General features: G+C 42.2%; 1 protein-coding gene across 1 annotated transcript; it reads right to left on the bottom strand.

Moving 5' to 3' along the window:
- Positions 1–6,461: 6,461 nt before the first annotated feature.
- PpBr36_03916 (uncharacterized protein) lies at positions 6,462–8,878 on the bottom strand (the record flags this gene model as incomplete). The annotated part of the gene is made up of 2 exons (XM_029891085.1): positions 6,462–8,827; positions 8,869–8,878. 2 exons carry the CDS (start codon positions 8,876–8,878, stop codon positions 6,462–6,464), a joined length of 2,376 nt encoding a protein of 791 aa, XP_029753589.1.
- Between the last annotated feature and the right edge of the window lie 1,084 nt (positions 8,879–9,962).

Raw genomic sequence — 9,962 nt, 5'->3', positions numbered from 1 at the left:
ATTTTCACTTCGATGGGGGGTACGAGGTTAATATAAACCTTTAAAACTGGCTTACAAGCAAAGGTGTTAATTTTAGCATTTCGAATCCCTATAAACACGGCCAAAACGGATTAACGGAACGGTCCGTTAGGGTTATTTTGGATAGGTTTCGGTTTACCATTATAGCGGCGGGTTTACTATTATTTTTATAATATTATTTACTGCCTGCCGTAATTGATTTAATTAACCGTGCAGCGGTAATTAATAGGGATTTAACACTTTACGAGGAATTTTATTCCGAATTCCAATTTAAATTACCGTAAAAGCCCAATTTAAGGCATTTTCGGGTTATTAATATTGAATACCAAGCTATTATACCGCTGGAAAAACGCTAAAAATTTAATAAATTAATTCCCCGCACCGAAACGGTGAAATTTTTAACCCATTTATTAAATTTTACAGCGTTGGTTTACGCACCCGCTAAATGGACCGTATATAAAACCTTTACCGTAAAGATTATAAAAGGTATAACCGCTAAAAATTTGGTTATTCCAGGGGAAACGCTACAAATTTTAAAAGGGCAAAATACAAATTTGAAGGGGGAATTTAATTTTAAATTTAAAAACGAAATTAACAGCGTTCCAGCGGATATTTATCCCATAAAAAACCCTGAAAATATAGGGCATTTACCACCAGTTACAGAACAGTTACCACCCGTTACAGGGTATTTAAACCCTGAAAATACAATGCCCGCCAGGCCTGTATAATTTACCGTTCGCCCCCCAAAGCTTATAACGGTAACGGTACCTAATCCAATACTTAAAACAACGGAAATTCCGGTGTTTTCAGCATTTAAAATACAAAATATGGAGTTAAATTCGCAATTCGAAAACCCAAATCTAATAGATATAAATTACGTGCATTATTTTTATTTTTAAACCAAAAAAGAAATAAAGAAAAAACCCATTAAAAATGGTAAACCAAATAATTACCAACAGGCCTTAAATAACCCTAAAAATATTAAATGGTTAGCTGTTTTAACGTTTAAATTCGACCAAATCGTTACTGCAAAAACCTTCCGTTTAATCCCAAAAATTAAAACACCTACAAACCGTAAATTCGTTTTTACCCGACCGGTATTTAAATTTAAAAAGGATAAAAATAATAAACCTATAAAATATAAAATTAGGTTTGTTATTAGGCGTTTTTTACAGGTCGAAGGCCTAAATTATATCGAAGCTTTTATTAGCACTAATATACCACCTATTTGGCGTATATTATTAGCTATAACTAATGCATAAAATTGGGAAATAAAACAAATCGATTTTATCGGTGCGTTTTTAAATATTAATATTACCGACGTAAATATATATTTGCAAATTCCAAACGGCTTTAACGAATAGTTAAGAAATTGTAACCTTACCACCGTTAAAGTTTAAGTGGAAATGGGTTATAACCCGAAAAAATTGCAGGTTATATAATTAGAAAAAGCTTTATATAGTGTGAAACAGGGTCCAAAAAAATGGTAAAACAAATTTTAAACCCTATTTTTTAAAAAAGGTTTTAAATTATTAATCTCTAATCCCGCTGTTTTTTATAACGTTAAATCCCAACACTCTATCGTTATTTTTGAAAACGATTACCTGCTAATAGGTCCTAAATTGCAATATATTCAAAATTTAGGAACCCGTTTTAATAAAGTATACGCGTTGGAAAACAGGGACCCTGCAACCTATTTTTTAGGCGTTTAAATTAAAAAGGATAAATCTAAGCGTTCATTTTAGCTCCATTAAAATCAATATATAAAGGAAATATTAGCAACGTTCGGATTAATTAATTACAAATTTGTATTTGTTTTTTTATAACCGGGTATATTAAAATATAGCGGGGGTAAGCCCGTAAATGCGCTGGAAATTAAATTATTACAGCGTATTATCGGTATTTTGATGTATTTAATACTATTAACGCGCCCGGATATCGGTTTTACGGTTCAATGGTTTTTACGTTTTTTAATAAAAACTATTATAAACCATTTAACGGCAATTAAAAGCCTATTACGCTATTTAACGGGTATTAAATCCTTATTTATTTGTTACGGGAATAAAGCATTTAAAGCCGAATTACCACCCAATTTATTAATAAGGGGTTTTAAAGGCCTAAAATTACTGGGCTTTAATAATAACGATTTTGCCGGGGTTGAAAAAAATTCAAAATCCATTTACGGATATTTTTATACCCTATTTGGGGGCCCTATAACGTGGAAATGCAAAAAGGTTAATATTATAATTTTAAGCATTCCAAAAACCGAAACCGATACCTTAACGGAAACCCTGCGTAAAATATAATGGTTTAAAAACTTATTTATAAAAATTGACTTACCTATAAAAGGTTTTATTGCAATATTTGGAAATAATACAGGTTTTATAATTAACGCATATAACCCTACGCACTACTAACGTATTAAATATACGTTATTAGAATTTTATTACGTACGGGAATTAATTACGAAAGGATAAATAACTTTAAAATACGTGGAATCCAAACAAATACCCGCTAATAGCCTAATAAAACCCCTAACGCTTCCAATTTATAAGGTTTTTTTAAAATTTATAGGGTTTAAACCCCTAAAAACTTAATTTTTACCTTTTAAATTTTAAGGTATTTAATTAATTCCTTAACTAATTACCTATTATATTTCCTTTATTTGCAAATACTAGAATTTTATTAGCCCAATACCGGCCGTATTACCCGAATTTACGCTGTATAGGCTAATTAATAAGCAAATTATACCGACCTTATACCAGAAATTAAATTAAAATTAAAAAAGCTCGTATTTTGGGCGATTTACGCATTCGAAATACCTTATATAATATACCTAATTTGGGCTATTACCAACGAATAACCAAATTCATTACCTGGTTTAATAGTTAATTCCGTGGGTTAATATTATGCAAATCGGGGGCTCGAATCCGGGGGTTATTACAATTTTGGGGGTTTTTTCCAGTTCGGGGGTTCGTCCATTTCGGGGGTTATAAATTGGTATAAAAAGCTTAATTATCCAAGGGGTTTATATCGGGAATTCGAATCGGGTTGGGACATAAAGGGGATCTTTTTTTAAAATTTTATTTTTTATATATTTGTTTTTTCCGATTTTATATGAGTAATAGCAAAAAAAGGGGGTGTTAATTATATACGTTATTTAACATATAATGGGTTCATTTTTATTTGTATATAAGCCACAGTAAATAGTACCGAAATGGGGCTGTTAAAATTATTAAATTTTCTATTATATTTTGTGTGTTGCAGGAATTGCGATTTAAAATTAGCGAATGGGGTTTCACCCTGTACCGGGTTTAATACCCACCCTATATCTACGAGTTAGCTACCCTGTACCGGGTTGAAATTTTCACCAAACTAGCAAATTAGTGCGAACCCAGAAATGGTTTATATGGAAATAAAGGTGTTTTTTAAACAACGCATACAAAATAATTTTTCGGAAAATCGTGTGCGGCACCGGAACCCTTTACGGGGTACGGACCCCCACTTCGATGTCGGAAAGTATATAAAGGAGATAAAGCAAAGTTTCACCCATTAATAAATCAAATTTATTAATCCCAAAATTAGTGAATTTAGTGTATATAAACCCTGTAATTACAGGCTTTTATAACGCAACTAGCACCACGCCGCACCTAGGCTAATGCCTAACCCCTGTTAGTAACCCATATTGTTAACACCATCTCTGGGTTCCCACTAGTTTGCTAATTTGGTGAAAATTTCAACCCGATACAGGGTAGCTAATTCGTAGGTGCAGGGTGGTTATTAAACCCGCTACAGGGTAAACCCCACTCGCTAACCGTTGCATCGCAATTCCTGTAATATAAAATATAACGGATAATCCAATAACTCCGATAGCCCCACTTCGTCACTATTTGTTGTCGCTTACATATAAATAAAAGTGGACCTATTATATGCTAAATAACGCATATACTTAACAAGAGTTACAAAAGGACAAACCGTTGGAAATTAATATTCGAAATTCAATTCCGGGGCTAGTTTTTTTTCAATTTTTGCAATTTCCCAGCCAAATTGAAGTTTACGAAAATTTATTTTCGCACAAATATTTATAAAACATGGGCGTTTCAAAAAGTTTAAAACGTAAGCTAAGACGTTTTATTATAAATAAAAATATATAAACTTAGTATTATTCATTTTTTATTTATATTATTTATTAAAAGGCTTGTGTTAAGCTTACCTAATTCCCATTATAGTGAAAATGGTTAGTCTCAGGGCTCACCCCTGAAGCCCAGAGCTCCACAATTGATCCACTTCGCTCCACTTCGTAGCTCAATTGCGGCTTTGCAATGTACCTGTGGGTCCATCCAAAGAACGCTCTGGTTCAGGTCTGAGGACAACTTGTCGATTTTCGCCGTTCATGGCGGTATTTTTGGCCTTTTTTTAGCCGAAACTCCTTTATTATTCCACAACCACGCATAATATTGAAAAAATAAATTATCGTTGAAAATAGCGTTTAATACCGCTATTAGCAGCAATTCGATTTATTTTATTATTTGCTATAATGGCCGAATTCGATACCACCTGCCCTTAATCCGTTCATGGCGGTACTGTTTTTTCGATTTTTTTTTTCGATTTTCGATTTCTTTTAATATTATTTTTAATTTTTGACCAAATTTTATAATTTTTGCACGTGGAAGGTCGTATATGTTTATATATCGTTATACTAAATTTTGGAGCATATATTAGATTATATAAGCAGTTAAATAGGCGGATAGGCAAAGTATATACTTTTTTGTATATAATTTACAATCGAAACTCGTTTATATTTTTACCAATTTTAACGTTAATAAAACCAAAATTTGTAAAAGTGGATTATATATATAAACAAACGTTAACGTAAAACCCAATTTACAATACCGGCCCTTTTTATTTTTTTATAATAAAAAATGCTAGATTTGTATTATTTTTATATTTTTTGCTTTATTTAATTGAATAGAATTCATAAAAAAAAAACCTATTTAAAATTTATTAACAAACCTATAAAAGAATGTATCGATCAAAAATATTTTTATTCTACTAATATTTGCGTAAATTATTTAATTTTTTAACAAATTGTTACTTTATATAAAAATATTTATAAAACTTTTATTTTAATCGATAATTGTATGCACTTTGCAGTGTTAGGTCCACTAAGTTTAAAAAACTGTAAATTCAGTTAAAGCTACTATTATATACCATTATTTAAAATAAAAATTAAATATAATGAAAAATTACAGATTTTATTTAATATTTTAATATCTTTCCATATATAGTAGCTATTAAAACGCGGCCGGCCTTCAAATGATCAACAAACTCCAATTAATTTAACGCAAATTACTATATATTTTTATAATTTTTATTTGTTCTTTTATTCAAATATTTAATTATATATTATAGTTACACCATTTCTTTTTGCTATTATAATGCGAATGAATTATATATACCCGCTATAAGCGGTAAAATATTACAAATTATCTTTTCATTAATAAAATAATTATCAGCGATATCGCAATATTAGGTATATTATTAATAATACCGTTATAAACGGCGAAATGCGACAAATTATCGTTGGTGGTACCGCCATAAACGGCGAAATGCGACAAAATGTCCTCAGACTAGAACGAGCGCGATCTTTTCGGCCAATGTAATTGGTCGAAAAGCCATGTGGCTGAAAGGTACATGGAGCGCTCGGTCCCCACTGCGGAGCAGGGGGGTCTAGTCTGAGCACTGAGACTAGAAAATGGTTGGGAAAAGGTGTTTTTTCAGTTTTAATATGGTTGGGGTAACTGGTATTAACCATCCAAAAACAGGGGTTAAAATGGTTGGTATTAGTCATGTGTTTATAGGAATTGTTGGTTTGCATTTTGTATTTTCAACCAAATTTACATTTTTGGATGTTATTGCCCTTTTGCAACCATTTTGGTCGCTTAATTTGGGATAATTCGCTGGGTTAGATATTAAACTTAATATGGGAAATTGGTATGATTGACCCAGCGCGAACGCCGGGTTTATAACCTATTCAATATTATAATTATTATAACTTTGTTATATAAAAAGTAAAAGTCTTAGTGATAAGCCACGCGCCCGTCGTTTTTGATTTTGAGCTCCTTTATCACGTGACATCTCTCGTGACTTAATACGTGACCCAGTCCCCATTCGATCCTCACCCTTCAGGGTTAGGGTTAGGGTGAGGGTTTAGTTTCCCAAATCTCATTCCGTTGGCATGGGCTTAATTCCAACATTTTGAACCAAAAAAAGCTGTCTCCAACTGGGACTGGCTGCTGATATATACGCCTACTAATGTTTGCTTGCTTTCCAAAAAAAAAAAAAAAAAAAAAAAAAAAAAAAAAACAGGTTACGCTTACTTTAGCCCTCGTAATTACCTATAAGCATCCAAGTTCTCAGAAAGCTTGATATCTCCCCTCCACCTATACTCCATTAACCATCCTACCTTCCAACGCCGCAACCATCATATCGACCACAAACGGCGGCATCGAGGTGGTGTACATATACCCCCGGCTCGTATACCGCAGCTCCCTGATGAGATTCTCCGGCCCGGCGAGGTATCCGACCTCGACGTCGGCAGCAACACATGTGCCGAACAACAGTGCATGCACGCGCCCACCCCGCGGAACAAGCTGGCGGATGTGAGCGATTTCGGGCCGCGCCTTGGGCGTCCGGGCGTCACGCACCAGGACGGTAACGGCCGTCCTGTCGCCGACCTGTCGCACCAGCTGATCGACAGCCGCGCGCACGACCTCGACGGGCCTCGAGTCCGTCAGCTCCAGATACACAGTAGCGCAGGTGTTCTTGCTCGGCGCGCCCGACTCCGCAGCGCAGCGCGCCAGGTCCCCGACGTCGGCGTAGCGCACCACGCGCAGCCGGCTGCTGCCCACCGCGCCGGGCGGGATCAGCAGCAGCCCCTCCTCGACACAGCGGCTGTCGGGTCGCGAGGGGAAGAGCATGACGTGCCTCTTGGCGCCGAGCAAGGGGCGGGCCAGCGCGGCGATGGCGGACGCGAGGGACACGCCGACGTCCTGAAAGGTCATTGCCGCCTCGGCGCCCGCCGCCGCGGCGATCAGCCCCTCGACCGACACGTGCGGCGGGAACGTGCCCGAGATCCAGCGCGAGCCGCCAGAAGCGACGCCGTAGCGCCCGCGGGCGGCGTGGCCGGCCAGGGTGAGGGGCTCGGATCTCCTCTGCGGCTGCTGCTGCTGCTGCGCCTGCTGGCGGATGAGGGTTTCGATGGAGTCGGAGGCGGCGCGCGGCTCCTCGTCCTCCTCCCCGCTACGCACGGCCTGCTTGTTGTCCTGCGCTATGCGGAACATTGCCGCAGCGGCCGTCGCGGGTTTGCGTCGGCTGGAGCGTGCGATTACCCCCGTCGCCCGCGCGGCGTCCACGATGGCGCAGACCAGCCTGTCCGCGTCGTCGGCGTCAAAGTCGGCGGAGAGGTTGACGCGCACGCGGCTCTCCCAGAAGGGCACGGCGGGCGTGGTCACAGGACTGGCCAGCACGCCGCGGCGGCGCAGCTCGTAGGAGAAGCGCGCCGACGTGCTCGAGGTTCCTGTCCACACGGGGACGACGGGAGTGGCCTCGTCCAGCCCGCCGTAGACGAAGACGCCTCTGCTGGTGAGCTCGCGGCGGCAAAACTCGGCCGTCGCGGAGAGGCGGGCCAGGTTCTGGCGGACCAGGCCCGGCTGCCTGATGACCCAGAGCGCCTGGACCAGGGTGGCGGCCGAGACGGGCTGTGGCGGCACGTCGACGAAGCACGACGCGAACTCGGCCCTGCCGGCTATGCACCCGCCGATGCCGCCGACGGCTTTGGATAGCGTCCAGGTGCGGAGGTCGACCGGGTCCGGGGTCGACATCAGGCCGCGGTCCCTGGCGTACTCGAGGCAGCCCCGGCCCGTCTTGCCGAGGGACAGGAACGAGTGCGCCTCGTCGCAGTACAGCACGAAGCCATACGTGTCCTTGAGCCTGGCGAGCTCCCGCAGTGGGGGCACGTCGCCCTCCATGCTGTAGAGGCCCTCGACGACGACCAGCTTGACGGGGGCCGTGGAGTCGCGGAGCAGCTCTTCCAGCTTCGCGGCGTCGTTGTGCGAGAAGCGGCGCAGACTCACGCCGCCCAGCTGACCCATGCCGAGGAAGACGCCCGTGAAGATGGAGTTGTGGCAGTGCTCGTCGCAGAACACGGCGACGCCATCGCCGCGCTGACGGAGCAGGGCCAGCACCCGCGGCATGGCGAGGTAGTTTGACCCGTAGCCCGTGGTGGTCGGGATGCAAAAGTCGGCCGACCAGAACGCGGCGAGCTCCTCGCGCGCCGCGTCGTACAGGGGTCCCGAGTCCAGGGTGACGGGCAGCTCGTCCAGGCAGAGGCGGTGGATGGCTTCCGACCTCTCGGTGGCCCCGTAGGACCCCGCATAGTTGTGGGAGGCGCCGTTGATGCAGCTCGCCATGTCCTTATCGAACGAGTCCCGCACGGGGACGCGGCCGACCGAGGGGCCCAGGAGGATGCGAGTGTTCATGCCCCACCACAGAAACATGGGCTCAATGTAGTGCGAGTTGAATAGGCCTTGGGCCGACAAGGGGCCAAACTTGTGGCCTGACCATGATGGCGAGGAGGACGAGTGCTCGCCTCTGATGCTTATCGCTAGACGGGTCGAGAGCAGGACAACCTGCAGGCGTGTCAATCCCAGATAGACGAGCTCGCCAAGCTTGTCAATGTGGCCGACTTTGGGCACTTGAGGTTGTCTCCTCTGGACCTCGCGGGTGGCATGTTTGCCGTCCTCTGGGTCTTTTGCGCTGGAAGAAGTGTTGTCATCATTTGGAGTTGACTGTATCTCATGATAGCTTGGCATGCCAGGCACTCAAAGGGCCAAAGATCTGCACCAAGGAAAGCAACGAGATGAGAGCAAAGGTAAAAAAAGAAAGAAAAAAAATGAAAAATGTATGTAGGTCGAGATTGTCTATTGCTAAGAGTAGTAGGAGAAGAAATTCCATAGCTAGCAACTGGCCACAGCTCATGATGGATATATCCTCCAACGGCCTGGTATAAGGTCCAGGTCTAGGTCTAGTCTAGACGGGAAAGCATAGCCGCGCATCCTCCTAGATTGCTATGTCGTCCCTGTGCCCTTGTGCCAGCCAGTCTACAGAGATCATTTACAGCCAAACACGGCCACCCAATGATAAGAAAAGAAAAAAAAAATGCCTCTAGCAACGGTGCTCTTCTCCATAGAGGTAGTCACACACCATGGTCGAGTGAGCAAGTGAGTGTTTGACCCGCTGGATCATTTAAGCCAGAAATGGCAAGTGGAATCTGGAGACACAACCAAGGCCCTAATGAAACCTGAACAAATGTCACGGCTGAGAATCAATCGAGGTACAAGAGAAATGATTTGTGGGCAAAAATACCAAGTCAAGGCTAGTTAGTGTCAGTCTTTCACAAACGGCACTTGTCGGGTGCTGAGGGATTTTCGATTGGGGCGCAGCACTTGATGCGGCAGGTCAAGCAAGGATGGATCATCAATGGAGCTTTTTTCGACAGGCCCCGTTTCCCCTCTCCAAGAGGCCAGAATCCCATGCGATTCAAACAAAGAGCCATCTAGCAAATAACCTAGCTGAAAATTGACTATCTGGCTTGATCGGCCATCCCATCCCTGGAACCTTGTCATGGCGGGTGGACCCGAGCCGTGCGTGCCCAGTACTACTGTCACCCTCCGTGCAGACATGGGCGGTAAGTTAGGTAGGAATTATATCTGCTGTACCATTAGTAAATGAGATAGATGCATGTGATTTCGCCGAGCTAGGCCGATTGTGGCAAAAGATCTAGCAGAGTTGTTAAGCCAGCCAGCCAAGGAATGTTGATGCACAATTAAGCTAAAATAAAATTGCCTTAAAGGTAGCTGAAATTTATTTAATTCGACCACTCA

The sequence above is a fragment of the Pyricularia pennisetigena genome, chromosome 3, assembly GCF_004337985.1.
Source record: "Pyricularia pennisetigena strain Br36 chromosome 3, whole genome shotgun sequence".
Classification (NCBI taxonomy): Eukaryota; Fungi; Ascomycota; class Sordariomycetes; order Magnaporthales; family Pyriculariaceae; genus Pyricularia; species Pyricularia pennisetigena.
This window is presented reverse-complemented; position numbering and strand designations above follow the sequence as displayed.